This window comes from Rhipicephalus microplus, unplaced genomic scaffold (assembly GCF_043290135.1).
Source record: "Rhipicephalus microplus isolate Deutch F79 unplaced genomic scaffold, USDA_Rmic scaffold_15, whole genome shotgun sequence".
Taxonomy (NCBI): domain Eukaryota; kingdom Metazoa; phylum Arthropoda; class Arachnida; order Ixodida; family Ixodidae; genus Rhipicephalus; species Rhipicephalus microplus.
The window spans coordinates 15,328,047-15,346,534 of NW_027464588.1; the positions used below are offsets into that span (position 1 = coordinate 15,328,047).

At 47.1% G+C, this 18,488-nt stretch overlaps 2 protein-coding genes across 2 annotated transcripts in view; both read left to right on the forward strand.

Annotated features, from left to right (window-relative positions):
* Positions 1-4,630: 4,630 nt before the first annotated feature.
* LOC142784638 (uncharacterized) lies at positions 4,631-17,909 on the forward strand. Its single transcript, XM_075883066.1, has 4 exons — positions 4,631-4,935; positions 11,010-11,105; positions 12,550-12,682; positions 17,770-17,909. The coding sequence occupies exons 1-4, from the start codon at positions 4,926-4,928 to the stop codon at positions 17,831-17,833; spliced, it is 303 nt and encodes a 100-aa protein (XP_075739181.1). The 5' UTR covers positions 4,631-4,925; the 3' UTR covers positions 17,834-17,909.
* A 12-nt stretch (positions 17,910-17,921) lies between these two features.
* LOC142784785 (uncharacterized) overlaps positions 17,922-18,488 on the forward strand; it is a 38,734-nt gene continuing 38,167 nt past the window's right edge. The window contains exon 1 of the mRNA XM_075883284.1: positions 17,922-18,022. Within this exon, the coding sequence (XP_075739399.1) occupies positions 17,956-18,022 (67 nt within the window). The 5' untranslated portion in view covers positions 17,922-17,955. The remainder of the gene's footprint in view (positions 18,023-18,488) is intronic.

An 18,488-nucleotide genomic window follows, 5' to 3' on the forward strand; every position in this document is an offset into this window, starting at 1 on the left:
TGTTTGGGAGAGGGTTTTCTACTGGTGTAGGCCACGGGGGCGGCTGCCGAAGATAATACACTCCGACTGAGCAGAAAATATGCTGCGTGGATAGCGGCGATTGGTTTGGTGCCCCGGTAGGGCAGAGTGGGAACCCGAGAAAAGCGACCACGTGTCAAGAAAGGGGAGAAGCGAGGAGAGTCTCTTCCAGGGGAAAAAAAGAAGTAGACGGCGACGGAAGGAGACAGATCAGACCGCGACGTGAATTACCAACCTTCGGCCCCGACTCGAGCAGCCAACTCCGAGGCTCCGACTACATAGACATTCTGTGAGACGAACTTCACCTCCTTTACTTGAACGAGTTTTGCTGGAAGGAATGCGGCGTATTGAGACATTGCGCGGTTTTATTAATTTATCACTTTATCATTTGTGTCGTTGTATGCTTGCTGTGTATTGAGGCACCGTTGTATTGCCACCGCTACTCGCTTATGTATCCTGTTTCGCGTGCCGCGAGTATTTGCTGATGTGTTACCCTTTTGTGTAACAGAGATGTCGTTCACGGGCAATATGTGTGTATGCCATTTGCACTTGTTATTCAATTAAATGCGTCCATGATTAAGAAAAGATTGTGACGTCTCTTACTTCCCGGCCCCAGCACGAATCCCTGTATGTGGAAAGCAATTGAGACACGTAGCCAAGAGGGAACCGGATGAAAAGGGGGTTGAGAGGCTTCCCTCTCTTTGGCGATCGGTGTCGTATTGGGGACGTCTCACATGGTTAGAGGGATACATGGATCGATGGATAGATAGATGGATAGATAGATGGATACATTCAAAGTCGCCGAAGTTTGCTAAGAAATGCTTCACATTTAAAAATGGAAATATTAGGAGTCATTTCACTTTGCAGAGGTGGCTTGTCATGCAGCAAAGTGGTCACATGGTGGAGTCCAGACTGGTATGAAAGGCTAAGTTGCAAACGTGGCCATTAAAGTTAAAACCTCCGTGACAAGTCTACCATGACACATCAGTGATGACTTTGCCGTGATTATGAATACACTCAAACCTCGATATAATGAACCCGGATATAATGGAATATCGTTTATGAGGAAGCAAATGAAAAATTGTCTTGCAATAGAGTGTTTAGAATATATACCTTTATAACGAATTTTTGGATATAGTGAACTTTTTATGCAACATTTAATCTCATTATAGTGCAGTTTGAATGTAGGCTTCATTGGAACATGTAACATACGAAATCCAGCTTACAATATTAAAGGCTATGCCCATCCTTTTCAAGCAGCGTTTGCCTGTAAACACAAACGCTTACTGGGGAGAAATGGCTTCCGGACGATATAACCCCTTTAGCAATGGTGTGTGCAGCTGTACATGTCAACTACACGAGCACATTGCGCATTGCGTGTTCTTTCAAACTGCCTGAAACGTAGTGTGTGCATTTGCACAGGCTTTGTTATGGACAGCTAGTTAAGTCATTCTTCTGCGTAGTGTTGAACAGGGTCGTTGTGCTGACGTTTCCATGTCTATCGATTGTTTGACATGCCTCGTTCCGGGACCAATGTAAACATCTGCAAAGCAAACTGGGCGCACCTATGTTTTGAGCCTAGAGTTTAGTCCTTCTTGTGCAGCAACGAAATATAGGTAATTGTGTTATAATTAGATATACAATGAGATGCTAATGACAAATAATTACAGAAATGTGCGCATAACAGCAGGTTATCTCATTTCTTCTACTAGAATGCGGTATAGCGGTATAGTGCGTTGAAGATGAGTGTATTGTGTTGAGACACAGCTTCAGTCTATCATAAGGTTCGTCTGAAGGGAATCAAGTCGCATGGAAATGTCATGGCACTAGAATGTTTTTATTTTATTCTTTGACGTTTTCTTTGGGCACTGTTTGACAAAACAACACTTGGAATACCAATGACGCCATTGCTCTGCAGGAGGGGGAGCCATGGCGGTGGAAGACTCAAGGCATTTGTGTGGTTATGCTATATTCACATTTTGTAATCGTAGGTGTGCATTCTAGTCTATGGCAGTTGCCAGGGGTTCCTTGTCTATTTCAAAATGCTTTAATCAGTTTTTCCTTCTGAGCACAAACTTGCTCTCAATGCATATACGGCTGTACTGTGAAGCAAAACGTGCCCATCAGTGGTGGCAGTGGCTTGATTTCCAACAGATGGCTGCGCCAGTGCTTCGAAGTACCTTTCTTGGAAGCCCATATAAAAGCCTCTCAATTCTAACTTTTTTCACTGAAGGAAGGGTTTTGCTGCAACAAAATCCTTCCTCCAATGAGCTACACAGTGTGCCTTGATGAGTACCTAAGTTTATGGATTTGTGCACATTGTGCCTTGATGAGTACTCAAGTTTATAGAATTATCTGATCTTCAAATGTGTGATTATTTTGCTGATTTGTGTGGTACAGATCAACGCCATATCAAGCGTAGGGCCAAAGACTCTTCAGGCAGTCATACACACAATGCTTCATTCTCTGTCGGATCCAAAACCCCTACGGCACTCCAGTAATTGCCAACAAGCCCAGCGCCCAGCTCAGTCATGCCATCAACATGTCATTTCTTGCTATGGCAGCTTTTAACGCTAAGCATAAATGCATGGGTTCGATTTCTGGCCACGAAATCTGTGCTGCAGTTGAAGTTAAATGCGAAAACAGCCATGCGTTTAAATTTAGGTGTGTATTGAAGAACCAAGGGTAGCGAACAAAGATCCGGGCTGTCCTACTATGCCATGCTTCAGAATAGTTTTTTCAAATGGCACCACAGGTTACCACGTGCTTGTGATGGCACAGTAATGCTAGTGACCTCTCTCATGTGATCCTTATTTGCATGAGCAAGGATTGGGCTACACGTTTAGTTAGGCGAACTTCAGCTGTTCAAGTTAGTGATTTCTCCTCGACGTAGCAACTGTGTAGATGCATAACTCAGTTTTAGTGCACATTAGCTGTGCCTGGGTGTCATACAGTAAAACATTTGTGATACGAATGTTGCGGTTTCACCAAAAATATTCGAATCATGTGAAATTTGTATCACCAGACAATATAGAGTATGAGCATCAAAAAAAATCTGGCATATGTTTTTATTACTGCGTCTTGGGACCACATCGTCGCGAACTGCTTTGAATAGTTTCTAGTGAAGTTTTTAGGCAGCAACAATTATAACTGCAGTCTTGAATGCAAGACCCATGCGCACGTGTGAAATTTATGAATAGGGTGTAGCGACCTGCGACATACACTAGCGCCTTCCTAATGCTAGTTAGCTTTTCCGCAAGACACAAGAGTACTGCACCAAAAGTGAATAAGGAATGCTTTGCAGGTAATAAATGAAGGCCTGAAAATTTTAGAAGCAGTGTCCTTTGTTATTACAGTTGAACCCCTTCATAAAGAAACTGATGTAACAGACTGATGGGTGTTAAAAAAACCAGTGTGCCTACATTGAAACAGGGGTTGATAGGAAAATGCATGGTACCCTGCGTGTAAAAGACACCTCATGTAAAAGACAAGAATTGTTGCCTGTTGCACGTCCCTCATAAAGAGCTGAACAGTATTTTCTTACCGCGGTGGTGTTGATGTTTTTTGGGAGATTTAGGGCAATGGCAGCACCACGGGAGAGTTTGCAGAACTGTGCGTTCCCAACAGTCGTGCATGTTGACGTTCTGAGGCGTAGCTCTTTTGCCGAGATCGTCTTCTTCCTCTTTCATTCCTCGTTCACCATTCATAGCATGTCTCAATGCTCGAGGACACTGCCCCCATTGTTGTCCACATGTGGCTGCCACATCGACAGCACAGCATTCTTTGATGTGTAAAAAAAAAGAGCGCGACGTCAATGTTATCTGTAATCTATATATGAAGGCATACGAAAGTGCATTAAGGCTTTTAAAATTAGTGCATGCATTCTTGGAGGCTAGGACATGTCGTTGAAGGCATAGTTTACAAAAATGAACTAGAGAGGACTCTGGCACTGCGATTTTTCAACCATTATCGTAATGATGGGTACTACACGGATTTTCTAGGCTTCTTGCTTTCAGGCTTCGAACACGCTTGTCGATTTGTTCATTGGGGTTTTAGTTTTGTTTTAAAATAAAAAAGGAAGGCACCCTTGGGAACTTCTTGAACAGATTTGAATTGGTGAGCCTGAAAAGTCAAAAAGGTGTAGCGTAACAGCTTAACCTTTGCTAAGTTTTTTGCGGCTAAGTGAATTGAGGACACATGGAGCCAAATTGTGCCGAGAGAACTTAGATTAGACAAATTCGTGGACTACCCAACATTTCCACTTTGGCTAAAGCGCCGCGTGTTACATCTCCCATGCACGCTAGCACCAGAGTCACCTTTAGTATAATAGGACACTCTGTGACCGAAGGTATATTCTGGCGGTGCGGCACTCTAGCCCGCACTTGGGTTTCCGCACCAGTGCATGCTTGTTGCGCATTCTGCGACAGCAGGAGCAGCTCCATATCATAAGTATTTCGTAGCGGAGGTTCATATCAAACGTCCCGGGGTGACAATCGGTACACAACAACCATACTAGATTACATTGTGGGCTTGTAAACCTCTGCTGGACCAAAGAAGAATTCCAATCACCACAAAATTTGTACAAGCACTATTCCTACCACTACGGTTTTACTGTACAATGGGTTTTCTGTGTGAGGCCTCAGAATTTAGTTAGTTTTGCTTCTGAATGATATGAACTTACTCAACCCTCACCTATTTGCTTGTCACTGCTACTGTGAACCTTCAGGTCAAAGAGCAGCCTGGGTCCAACCGATCGTAAAGGCAGTGACACGAGCCTTTCAAGTGGTTGATCCTACAGCCCATTGCCCCCATCTAAAGTGCCGGACTTCAAGACTCCTGACTTTGAGCAGTTCCGCAGTCCTTTCAAGGACTGCACCATACACAGGAATCCCAGCAAAGGTCTTGCCATGCGATATGGTAAGTACACGCTGCATACTTCGATGTCAATGCCTAAGAAGCCCGAAAACTGCCAAAAATTACTCAGAAAAATGTGGTTGCAAAACTTTAAGCATATTTCTGATGACCAGTGAAGCTCTGAGTGGTCTGGTGAGGGCGAATCTTGGGCTGACGAAAAACTCGAGTTCGAGTGCTACATATCGAGTTTTAGACAGTGTCAAATTAACGGAAATATTAAGGTAGCAATAGCCTTCTGTAGCTTGAGTATGCTTTAAGGGAGGATGGAGGGATAAAATTTAGAGACTTTCTGAAAAAAAAATCGCTTTTAGATTTGAGTTGTTTTGGATTGGTGGTGCATTAACGATGCTGAGGATTCTTGGTTGTTTGTGCAGCAGAAGACAATAAAGAAATCATTTTTTTCTCGAGATGTTGGCGTGGAGGTCTCTTACAAAGTCACGGCTGCAAAGTGGGCAAGATGCCGATTGTTAAAGAAACATGAAAGGGCAAAATGTTTTTTTACGTATTAGTAAAGCACGGTTTCATTATCCTGAAAACACTACTCTTGCCGCGACATGAGGCCTGTTATGCGAAAAAATGTGCGAAAAGAAAATGCGGGTGAAGTCGCCACAGTGTGAAATTTAAAAAATGGCACTTCAAGCTTAATTTTCACTGCTAATAACTAATAATGAACTTATGACAGTCAGACTTAAGGCAACACAATTCTTAGAGTGCAGTTTGTCAATCTAAATGAAGTCATTGTTTGTTTTTAGTTTAAGCACCGACATCAAATTTACACTTGTCAAGATTTTAGCGTCGAGTAGCTATTGACCCCCTAGTAGCGATTCGCGACCTAAAACGCATATGAGTGACGAATGAGTATCTGTAATAATAATATATTCACTATCGAACGTGGTTTAAAATAGGTGGAAAACCCGCCAAATTGTAGTGCTGGCAGCGCTACCTCGCGGCCACGTCGAGGCCGCTGCACAGCTAATGCCGCTTTCACAAAAAATAGGGACGTCACACTGGCGTTTCGTCTGCTAGGAGCGCACGTACAGTCAGTCCAGCAGTGTCACTGAATGCTTAGACATGCCTCTGTCGCCAACATCGTCATCCTCGCCGTCCTCGCAGTCCTCGCGGTCAACATCGGCAGGTGATGATGACAGCGACCTGAAATTGGGCATCGCCGTGATTTGCGACGATCCTTGCTTGACAAGCTCTGCGTTAAAGGCTATGTATTTATCAGTCGCGGCCGTACTGTCGGAGCTCAGGAAGACCAACTACACACATCATGTCGCGGACGATTGGCGAGTGAATTGCTGCTTTTAGCTACAGCAGAGCACACGGTAAAAATAGCCTCGGCCTCGAGAAGAGGTCTAGTACTGCCAGTGAAACCCAACTCGTTCGCCAGCACAGTATTTACTCTGTAGCAACTAGCCACAAAGGGAAAAGAGCAAACGCGGCTGTTCTTCACAGGCGTCCAGCCCGTCTGTCCAACGGCGCATATAAAGCCAACCCACTTGCTGCGTTGGGTTTCGTGGCTTGGTGAAACGCCGCACACTTCCCACTTTTTCCGCACCTCGACGTGCAGGTTCTCACTACGCAGTGGTTCCCTGACATTCTGGCACGCATTGTCGCTCTGAATGATCGTACTCACACGCAGTGGAGCACAACGCAAATCAGTCGATGTGACACGATGAATCGCACGCATGCTTCAACATAGCAAGGATAGCGACTAGTGAGAGCATGGCTGGAAGTCGGCTCAAAACACGCTCGAAGATTGTCGACGTCATCGTTACTAGCGTATTGTCACTCGAGATGGTATTTGTGGAACGTGTCACATCGAACACGTAGCACTAGTGTCGATGTCACAGGGCAGTCTATTTTTAGTTTTTTCTCCTTAGCTTTTCTACGCTGTTTGACGTCGCAACAAAATAACTTTTACGCGACGGACGCCATTCAAATTTGGCCAAGAAGGCCTACCGTATTTTTGCACGTATAACCCACCCCTGCTTGTAGGCCCGTGTGCTCAGATTTGGGTGCACGTTAAAGAACCCCAGGTGGTCTAAATTTCCGGAGCCCTCCACTACGGCGTCTCTCATAATCATATAGTGGTTTTGGGACGTTAAACCCCACATATCAATCAATCAAATCAACCCACCCCTGCATATAATCCGCACCCCCACTTTCAGCTCACTGAGAAAGAAAAAAAAATTCTCGCATATTGCCCGCACATTTGATATACAGGAAAGGCTGTACAAAAGCTACTGCTTAAACAACATAGCACATATGTAGACAGAAAAAGCTTTATTTAGCAAGCAGAATACGCTGTCTCCAAGGCCAGTCACAATTCACTCACTGTCACTGCTCTCGCTAGAGCTATCACTTGAGCCGCAGTCCTCACTATTATACACAAGGTCATCTTCGGTTCCATCCATGTTGTTTGTGATGCAGCATTTCTTGAAACTTTTTCGCACCATCTCACCTGGAATCGCCTTCCATGCCTCGACAATCCACTTGCAGAATAGGGCAATATCAGGCCTTCGGACTCGTCCTGTCGGCGTCAAGTCGTAGCAGCCTTCGGCCATTCACTCGGCGTAATAGCGCTTGACATGCGCTTTGAAGGGCTTGTTAAGCGACACATGTAGAGGCTGCAACATTGACGTCATTCCACCGGGTATAACAACTAAGTCGGTGCCGTTGCATGAAAGGCGGTCCTTCACTTCTTTAGTTGTGTGGCCGCGGAACGAGTCAAGAACGATCATGGACCTTTTTGCGAGCATCGCACCGGGCCTCTTCTCCCATACCGTCTTGATCCAGTCTACGAACAAGCCGCTGCTCATCCACGCGTTCTTGTGTGCGCGCACCACCACACCGGCAGGCAAATGAACCTTTGGTAGAGTTTTCCTTTTCAAGATGACGTACGGTCGCAGTTGCATGCCGTCGGCGAGGGCACAAAGCAAGACTGTGATGCGCAGTTTCGTGTTCCTGCCGGTAAGCTCGCTCACCGAACTGCTGCCCGTCTTCTCAATCGTTGTGTCCAGTGGCATTTCAACATAAACAGGAGTTTCATCCGCATTGCCGATTTGCGAGAAAATGTAATTGTGCTGCTTTCGCAGGCCAATTACATATCTCTGGTACTTGAGCAGCTTCTCCTCATAGGAAGCCAGCAAGCGTTGACATATTGTAGTCCGCCGTCTGATTGAGAGCCCTTGCCGCTTCATAAAGCGGTGCGGCCATCCGCGGCTCGCACGGAACTCGTGAGGTAGGCCTAGCTCCCTCGGAAGTCGCCGCGCTTCCACTTGGGCCATCTCGGTCGATACGGCGTGACCCCTGCTTCTCACATCTTCGATGAACTTTACTAGCTCCGCCTCGAGCTCAGGGTAGGCACCGGTCTTGGGGCCATGAAATGACCGACGGTTGTGGTGCGCGGCTTGTAGGCTTTCTTCTTTCTCCGCAGTCGCACGCAGGACTCGTCCACATCGTGCCGTCTTCCCGCTTCGCGATTTCTGTATTCCTCGGCGACGACGATGATCTTAAGCTTTTGCTGTGCCGTGAAGGCCTGCCGCCGTACGTTACATATGGTGACAGAACAGATAGGCTTGGCGAACAGGTCGAGATGTGGAGAACTAGCGGTATCAGCGAGGTAAAGAGCGCTCACACTCGGCGACAACTTGACAACACTACCCCTTCTAGTACACTGTAACAGCACCCTGGAAACAACAGAACCGAAAGGCATGCCTGCTGCCGCTTCAAAAAGTAGTACATTGATTTACTGATAATATCTCTATAGCCACTATAATATCTCGTTTGCCTTGCTGAATTAAATACTGCTTTATTTATTATGGAACTTTCTGAGACAGCACCACCTTTTCGACAAGCCCTTTCCAGCCCCACCGCGGTGGTCTAGTGGCTAAGGTACTCGGCTGCTCACCCGCAAGTCGTGGGTTCGAATCCCGGCTGCGGCGGCTGCATTTCCGATGGAGGCGGAAATGTTGGAGGCCCATGTGCTCAGATTTGGGTGCACGTTAAAGAACCCCAGGTGGTCAAAATTTCCGGAGCCCTCTACTACGGCGTCTCTCATAATAAAATGGTGGTTTTGGGACGTTAAACCCCACGTACCTATCAATTATCAATCGACAAGCCCTTTCCAAAAGTAAACATGGCGTCCGTGACGTAGGGACATGTGGAGGGTCACTGAGCGGCCGCGAACGTCCAAAAAATATACTTGTGGTGTGGTGTGACAGTGGGATTTTACATTGAACAATCGAATTGTATCTCCCCAAATGTTTTTCTAAACGCTTTAATGATGCAAGCAAGCGAAACCAAAATCGGCCGCAAGCTGCCGTGCTACTTGCGGAGCAACACTAATTTGCGGGAACCGCCTCCGTAGCCTTCGCTACACTGTTAAGGGGCTTCATAGCACAACAGGCATTGCTGTGAAGCAGCACTATAGGAAAAACCCCACGTATTATCCGCACCTCCACTTTGCCACAGAAATTTTTGGGTTTTTGGTGTGGGTTATACGCGCAAAAGTACGGTATGCATACCAAGTGATCGAATGATGCGCACATCTCAATCTTGAAATTTGATGTCAGGGCTCTTTTAAGTGAATGTGTCTGTGTTGGAAAACTTGTATCCAGCGATTTTAATTTATGCGAGACTTTGTTGTGAACCAGACGACAATCAAATTAAATTGGCAGGAATTTAGCCTGGCTAATGGAAAAGTCACTTGCTCATTGGTAACGAAGCTCAAGTGGGTGGAAACATATCAAGTGATTGGCATTAAACCGCTGGTTTAATGCCAATTCTTAGTGGGTTATGGTCTTTTTGTGTGCTACTTGGCTGATATATTACTCCAAAGAGTTCATTGCAATTAGCGGGGGATCTTTTTGTGACCAACACTTCTAGTGAGCAACATTCACACCTCGAAAGCTGCGAAAAATTGAAGACGATTGGATCTGATTGTCAGAGCAGCAGCCCCAACTCCGCAGCAGGTCATTTCGATTTTTTGTTTTTGACAATCGACAAAGGATGTTGTAAAATCATCGAATTCTTTCTTCTCAGTTCAAAGTACGTCAGGAAAACTATGATTTCCTAATTGTTTTGCCAATAGCTGCATACATACAAGGTTCTGTTCTAGACAAACTTTACAGGATCAAGGTAGGGTACTTTTCTGATCACAAAGTGTTTTCAATCACATTAAAAAACCTAAATGTCTGACATCCAGTAACAAGGAACAAAAATCTTCACTCTTTGGATTACACCTTTACAAAAATGTCATAAGAGGCGTGTGGCTCTCCTTAGCCTGTACTACAAATCACTTGCAATGGACATAGTTATAAAAAAAGTTGGATATTTTTATTATTTTTCAAATGACAGTTCTCCTAAGTTGATATACCTGATCAATCGCTATAATAGCTGTTTTTTTTAAATAATGCTAGGTTGCTAAAATTCAGAGGTAATCTATGTCTGCAATTTTCGTCAATATTGGTAAAGCAGTTCAATTGTTCAATTCAGCTCTGCAGAACCCGTTAATTATGTACTGAAACCTTATTACAACAAAGTGTCATGCTACACAAAAAATAAGTTTGTGATATATGAAAATTCATTATAAGGTGCATTCCTTACACTCTTTTTATTGCAAGCCCCGCCGCGGTGGTCTAGTGGCTAAGGTACTCAGCTGCTGTCCCGCAGGTCGCGGATTCGAATCCCGGCTGCGGCGGCTGCATTTCCGATGGAGGCGGAAATGTTGTAGGCCCGTGTGCTCAGATTTGGGTGCATGTTAAAGAACCCCAGGTGGTCGAAATTTCAGGAGCCCTCCACTACGGCGTCTCTCATAATCATATGGTTTTGGGACATTAAACCCCAAATATCAATCAAAACTCTTTATATTGCAAGTTTACTCTTGATTTATTTCATCATAGCTGATACTTAATAATGCCAGTGTTCGAGTTTTGAGTGTAGTTGACCTCTATCGACTTTCTATTGGTGACAGAGCCATATTGCTAAGCCTTTAAGGCAGTCTTTATTCAAGACTATCCATAACTGGGTATGAAACGAGACTTTTGTGTGGTTTCCATCCCTCCATCCAGATGACAGCTCTTCAGAGCTCGATTCTCCGGTAAGCGCTACGATCGACGTCAAGAAGATAGTGGCCTTCCCGATCCCTGACACGCCACCACATTACAGTGAGTACTCCGTAAGGACCACACAGTGTCAGTTTTCATGTGCTGTTGTTTCTGGCTGTTCCAAATCAAGGCGTGAGCATGGCCAGGCGATTAAATTTATTTTTCGGACACAAAGTTCTTTATAATAGAAAAAAAAGCCACAAGAAATAAGGTTGAGGTGCAAGTGTTAGTCTCGATAATGCCAGTACGTGAGAGCGATAAAACTGTCCTGTGCGATCAAGAAATCCTTCAAAACAGTACCGCTGTGATGTCTCCTGTGTAACTCCGCCAAAAAATAGTTTTGGACTGGAAACATGAAGTTGACTGACTCCTGGTTTGACTTGTGTGGTTTTACTCTGGCACAACCATACGAGCAATTGGTCCAAAATGGGAACCTCGCGAGGAGTGTATAATTTTTCATATTATGGCGTTTCACAGGCAAAGCCAAAAAAATTAAGGACATCTTACTGCTTTTATTCATGTCGCTATAGTTATCTCTCATGGAAATAAATGTATAGGTATGCATCATGTGCAGGTCTGTTGTTAGTTTTCTGCCATAGGTGCGGATAACCTCAGTGATGTTCAGCACTATCGCAAAAGTGTAAAAAACTGTGATTGGCTCTGAACCTTTCGAACGAGGTTTTTAATTTGTGTACAAGAGTATTAACAAAGGAGAGAGCCACTGTGAAGGGAACTCAGATGACCTACACAGCATTTTCTTCAACCACATTATGTTCAACACCATAAATTCAGTACCCCCTTCCCCCTAATTGAGCTGTTTTCACGTCGGGTTTTTCCTCCACACCCTCAAACTCTTGCGATAGCCTACGAATTTTGAATAAATTTAATGCACATTATTTCGAATGACAAAAAATGCGGGTACAATGAGCACTATAGGTGGTGCTAGCAGGGGGCACGGTGGGGCTGGAGCTTTTCCAGTGGTGCAGCTGTTACCGAGTCTCGGTGTCTTGTGGCGAAAGCTATTGACCCGAGGGCATTATGACTAGACTGCTTCAGTAGTTTCATTCCTAGCAGACAGTGTTGCTTTGCTTTAGCAGCAGTTGGCAAATTTGATTGTAAGAGCGCAGTTGAAAGCGCTGTTGTGCACACACCATTTCGGCAGACGTAGCAAGTCGCTAGTATACCCGTTTACATGCTGTGCTTCTGCCATTTATGTACTTCATGTTGAGATGACGCACCACAAAAACTTCTTTGTGCCCTGGTGCAGCCGTATCCCCTTAAACGATTGCTTTGTGGAAATAAATCAATCGATTCAAAGTAAGTTCACTGCCAAGTCTTAATTCTTATAACGACATGATTTGTTGCGACCGCATTCATTGCTTCACCCTTGCGATGAAACTGCTTTTTTTTATTGGCGGGTTTTCATTAGAGGTGTTGTTTATATGCAAGAAAATTATAGCAGTTACTTAACTAGGTTATACTATTATACTATATTCACTTGCAGCTGGCACACCCGAACTGAGTGGCAGCCCTGAGGTGTTCACACTTCCCGTCAATGTGACCATGAGGCGGAGGCGTGCAACGAGGAATATGTCTCCTCTTGTTCTTCCGGAATCGTTGCCGGAACACCTTACGGAGTATGTCTGAAATCTTTTGCTTTGGCATCCAATGATTATATATATAGGAAAGAAGTGTATACTTAAGGGCTCGTTTTTCAGTGTTTTACACAATATTAATGAGATATAACAGACAATAATGCTAAGGAAGTATAGGGGAAGATACTAGACCGAATTGTAATGTAAATATGAAGAAAAGTAAGTGAATATATATATATATATATATATATATATATATATATATATATATATATATATATATGCATAATGTGTGTGTGTTGTATGAATATTGCGTGCGTTAGTAAGTTTTTTGTTGGTTAGGGAAGTTTTTCTGTGACAGCCGAGAAAATGACTTGTTGCGAAATCAGTGTGCAATGCCTTTGCATGCTATGAAGTATTTCGAGAGCTTGAGGGGATTTGAGAGTGCAGTTGCAAACATTCTAAAATCCAAATGGTTAGCACGCACACACACACACACACACGTACGCACGCACGCACGCGCACACGCACTCAAGCACTCACTCACTCACTCACTCTGCAGAACCCGTTAATTATGTACTGAAACCTTATTACAACAAAGTGTCATGCTACACAAAAAATAAGTTTGTGATATATGAAAATTCGTTATAAGGTGCATTCCTTACATATGTATATAACAAAGAAAGAGAAAGAGACTATATACATGAACGACAATCCGCAAGGTGTCCGTTTAGGAAGTCCAGTTTGTCAATGTGTAGTGACAGTTGGGAACCGGTGGGTCTCTGGTGGGCGACACTGGGAGTTGCACAGAGGACGCAGGAGGAAGTGCCGGGTCGCTGTGGTAGCCGACAAGCGGGTCTCACGGTGACCTGGTCGGACAGGCCGAGAGTGGGCCGTGTGTCGCGAGGTCATGACAGGATGGCGAGTGACAATGTTGGCGCTGGGTGCAGAGGACACTATACTGCCGCCTGTCGAGATTAGAGGTCCCGACAGGGCCCCATGATGGTGGTGGTGGTGGTGGTGGTGATGGTGGGCATGCGCCAGTATCTGCGGCTGGGTGAACGTCGGTATCTGCACCAGGGATTGGTGCTGGTCTGTGTGGAACGCACTCAGTGCGGGCTGGGCCAGCATGGTCTGCGTGGGCAGCATGGCCTGCAGCTGTTGCAACGTCAGTGGCTGTCCGGGGACTATGGCAAACGAGGGGGGCGACATCATGCGTGGCGGGGCCAGAAAGATGTTGGGCCTTGGCCCCAGGTTCTGTAGAATGACAAGCGTCGGGGTGCCAGGCGGTCCTGGATGTCCCCCATGGGGCCTGGGCCCCGTCTGAGGCCCCAGGGTCAGGCCCGTGGCATGGGGTGGCCGCAGGGCCAGTTGGACCCGCTGTATCTGTCCCAGAGAGCTCTGGGTCTGCCCCAGTGCGCCTTGTATCAGAATCGGGCTGTGGCCCAGGCCCGGAATGTACTGGTTCAGCAGGAAAGTGCCGTGCGCAGGTCCAGCCGGAAACATGCCCGGCTGCGCTGCCGCGGGGTTCCCGATGAGCAGCAGACTCCCCGTGTTGAGCCCCATCGCGGCTCCGCGCTGCACCGTGGTCGCAGGCTGCGGCGCCGGTACAGGCGCGGGCCGCGGTGTGGCTTTGTGCTGGGCTGCCCGGGGAGAATGGGACCGGGTGGTCGCCGCTGCCGAAGGGGTCGTCATGTTCGCGCTGCCGCTCGACAGCTTGGGCAGGATCTGTGGCTGCTTTGGCTGGATGAGCCGGGGGGCACCAGAGGTGCGAGGACTGGGGCTGGCCGAAACCACCTGTGCGACGCCGGGTCTCGACGCAGGTGCCTGCTGCGGCGCCACGGGCAGAGGGGCGACGGTGGAAGTTGCTTTGGTGGTTGCCGGTGTCGACGCCGACGATGAGGGCAGGCTCTGGCTCCGCGAAGGCACGGCGCTGGGGCCCGTCGTAGACCACGAAACAGAGACAGGGACAAGGGCGGGGAGCGGGGACGCCGAGGGTGGTCGGCTGCTGGCCGGGGAGCTGCGAGTGGAGTGTGGCGAGGCACCCGGCAGGCCATTGCTGGCACCAGTGGCAGGTGGCGGAGCGGCAGGGGGCACGGTCGAGGGGCTGACCAGCAGCTGCGGCGAGGAGGAGGCCGAGACGTCTGAGCTGGTTGTCGGAAACGGCGAGGGCCACGGTGTCGCGTGTCGTCGCTTTCGTGGAAAACGTGCAGGTGGCAGGTACGTGTGATGAAGCTCTGCACGGAGGCTCTGAGGGAATGTACCTCTCGGAGGGAAGGTCAGTCGCAGTGGGGGAGTCTTCTACCTCGCGGTCGTGATCACGTGCAGGAGTGGATGTTTCTGCGACCGGATCAGGTGTAGAAGTAGTCGAAGCCGGGGTACCGAGGTAGCGGTCAATGGAGGGCTGCGGACCGGTTCGTACCTTGCTCTGCGACGCCTGGGAAACCTGCCTGGTGCGGGTAAACGGAAGCGGACGGTATGTGTTGCCGCTGCGGGCGAGCACCGCAGTGCAGAGGGCATCGTAAGGCTGCGGGCTGGTGCTTGAAGTGGCAGCGAGATGGCGCAACTCTACCGGAAGGGCGTCGAGAAGAATGGCGTGCATCAGCAGCTGGTCCGTGATGCCATTCACCGCAAGAACGGCGTCGAGCTGCATAAACCGTACCTTGGGGTAGGTCGATTGGAACGGCGGCACTGGCGGGCAGAGTTGCGGGAACATGGCAGCGGGCCGTTCGGCGAAGGGCGTGTTCTCCGGGTCACCAATGTAGCGGCGAGAGAAGAAGAGACGTGAGACGGCGTCGAAGGCGGCCGATGGGGCCGTGCCGATCTCGCCACTTTATTCCAGGCCTGAAGCGGAGCCACGTCGGCTACCAGCGTCTGCCACGCCAGGCGTGTCAGCTCGTTCTAATTCTTGCGCAGCTCGAGCTAGCATCAGCTGCGCGAGAGGTGCGGTGCGGTGACCAAGAAAATGATGATGGTGATCATGCACTACAGATTGATTTATTGAAATCACACCAACTTGCCTCCTGTAACAGTGCACATGCTCAATAAGTCATGACCTCGTGCTGACAGAATGCTCCGTGAAGGCCCCCTATGTACTTTTAAAACCAGCAGGTGTTCAGTGTACAAATAGCTCTTTAGAAATAGGACTCAAACGACTATGTGCCTGCCGCTCTCTCTGCTGGCTTTCTAGAAATCGGTAAGGTGGCGAGCGGTGATGCGGCGGGGACATTCGACGCTGTACATGAAAGGGATCGCATGTGCACGAGAGAGATCCAGTGTGAGATTAGCCTTTCCTCACTGAGATTCAGCCTCTGCAATTATTGCGGTTTCGGCGAGTAGCAGAATTCGTTTGTTACTCCAAAAGCCGGCACGTTGCCGAGCATGTGATCTCTTGCACGTCCTGCGCAATTCAAACTCGGCGTGGTCGTCGGCACTGGGAAATGCGTTTTTGAACACTCGGACTGCGTGTTCAGTTCGTGTTTGTCTCATTGCAAGGAACCATCGATGCGAGACAGATTGTTCTTGAATCGAAGTCTATCGTATACGCGGCCACTGTGTCCAGACGTGCACACGATAAAGTCTCGTTATTAACTGCAGTTAGTCGATGTTGATGTGCTGTGGCCCATTTTGTTATTTTACAGTATGTTGACGTGCTCGGTGTGTCTGCATTCTTGAATAATGGCCTGCATCTCTTTTGTCTGAAACGAGCGTGTCACAATCTGCGCACGTTTGCACAGGTCTTTGTTATACAGACGATGAGCCCGATGACAAAGGCTTTCTTTGTGCGATTTCGGGGAAGTGCCCTGCAGACTTGCGCTTTTTTCGCGTACAATGGCATTATAGCGCTGAAGTTCACGTAGGGAGAGTGTCTGCTGCGCATGGTGGTGGGAACCATTGAATAAGTGAGTGCATGCACCATCTGCCGCCGCGCCCGTGCAGCAGCTGTTTTGCTTGGCACACTTGCCTGGTCTTAAGAGCTTCGCTTGGTGGTGACGTTGAAGTGCTGGGCTAAGGAGCTTCATGCCTAAATATGATCAAGCTCTTTCTTTGCATAAAACACTCCACTTTTCCCTGCAAAATGGGAGTGGTGTGTGGCCGAACGACCTATGTGTGGCAGACCGGGTTATGTATTAAGCGTTTAATAGAGCATTCCAGCTCACTAGGAAGTGAGTGGGAAGCACCTGCTGTTTAATTGTAAGACGTGTGCCAAGAAGCAGAAGCTAGTTGTAATGTGATAATTTCGGAGAGCTCGTTTTGCAGAAATCAGGACATCGGAGTCATTTGTTGAGAGTGAAAAATCACTTTATCCGTGACCGAAAGAATAAGATGCAAATAAAATAAATATTTCAGGGTCCAAGTGGCGAGCGATGCTGTCTGCAAGGCAAGCAAATGTTCTACCACAGAGTCACAATATTTGTCAGAATAGCCTCGGAAAAAAAGAGCACTATATCAGTATCATGTAGTGGAAAGAGCTTACGCTTCATATATTGCGTGGCAGAAGCATACAGTCTCGCCAGGCATCAAAATTTGTGAATTTAGCAAAAAGTGGGTGCTCTAAAAGGCCACCCATTATAAGGTCCTCGGACATATTTAACCATAATCAGCAGCAGAACCATAAACAAAGTGAACAGCTGGGTAAGTTCGCGTGTTGCCCTACGGACACGTAGTGAGCCCTCCGCTGATTCACAAAGTAAATATGGCCTAGGGGCACTTAACAGTGGGGCTTGTAACAGGCATTCATCGATGCTTTGAAACGACCAATGTTACACACACAGCCATTTGGGAAAGGGAAGGAGGTCTCGAATTTCTCGTTACAATTCGCCGTCGCTCCACCTAAACCATTCTGACACTCTGGGTCGGACATATTCTGTGCTCAGAAGACTACTTAAAAGGAATGGCCTGTCTGCTGTGCTTGCTGTTCTCCTTCTGGATCGATCTGTGTAAATACACTAGCAAATAGTTATGTTTCATCTCGTTTTACATCACAGTATCGTGGTTCGTTGGCGTAAAACTACAAGTAATAACTGAATGATGGCAGAAATTGATCCTTATTTGTGGTGTACATTGGCGTGCAAGAGTCTTCTTCAAGTTTCAGTTTGTAGTCCACACTTTCGTTTTTCTTGTTACAGGAGATTAGAACAGGAGCCTGAAAGTGACAAAGGTGATGAATCGAACGACAAAGATGATGAATAAGACGAGTCTGACTATGGCGAGGACACGTGGGGCGCCACAGAAATCCCCAGTGCTCGAGCACCGACAGTGCCGTTTTTTCCAAGCCCGGACTTGGCAGCCACGGGCGCATCATCCACGAGGAGATGGCCAGGTGTTACGGTGCACACATAGTGTCACCAGTCTCAACAGCCGATTCTCCGGCAAGCACAGGTGAGCATACTAGTAATTATAGACTGTGATGGACACTGTGGAACAGTTTAACCTCCACTATAACGAAATTGTCTGTATAACAAACTACAGAAGGCTTTTATTAAATGGGAAATCTGTTGAATGGAACTGCTGCTTATTAAATGAAACTGCCTCTGGTATCATTGGTCTCGTACTTGAATTATACACGCTTGTTTGTCGCTTGGTAAATGGAACTCTTGTTAAACGGAATATCCTGGTACCTTTAGGTTTGTTTGATAAGCTTCCTGTAACATGCTGCCCATATGAAAGACTGTGTTTTCGTGTAGTGGAGTTTGCAGGCCTTGCTGCCAGAGGAATACATAGAACAGTGTTTTTTTTTTCAGCTGCACTATAGCAAGCATACGCACAACTGAAAAGGAAAGCAACTGCGCATTTTGCATTAGAAGTTTAACTCTGTGAGGGTCAAATTTTTTGTGACATAACCTCC

What these genes read in the sequence shown, in the direction of transcription:
- LOC142784638 (XM_075883066.1), top strand. An exon ending in TGACACGCCACCACATTACA is followed by an intron (nt 11,106 to 12,549) that starts GTGAGTACTCCG and finishes ATTCACTTGCAG; the next exon opens with CTGGCACACCCGAACTGAGT. An exon ending in TTGCCGGAACACCTTACGGA is followed by an intron (nt 12,683 to 17,769) that starts GTATGTCTGAAA and finishes TTCTTGTTACAG; the next exon opens with GAGATTAGAACAGGAGCCTG.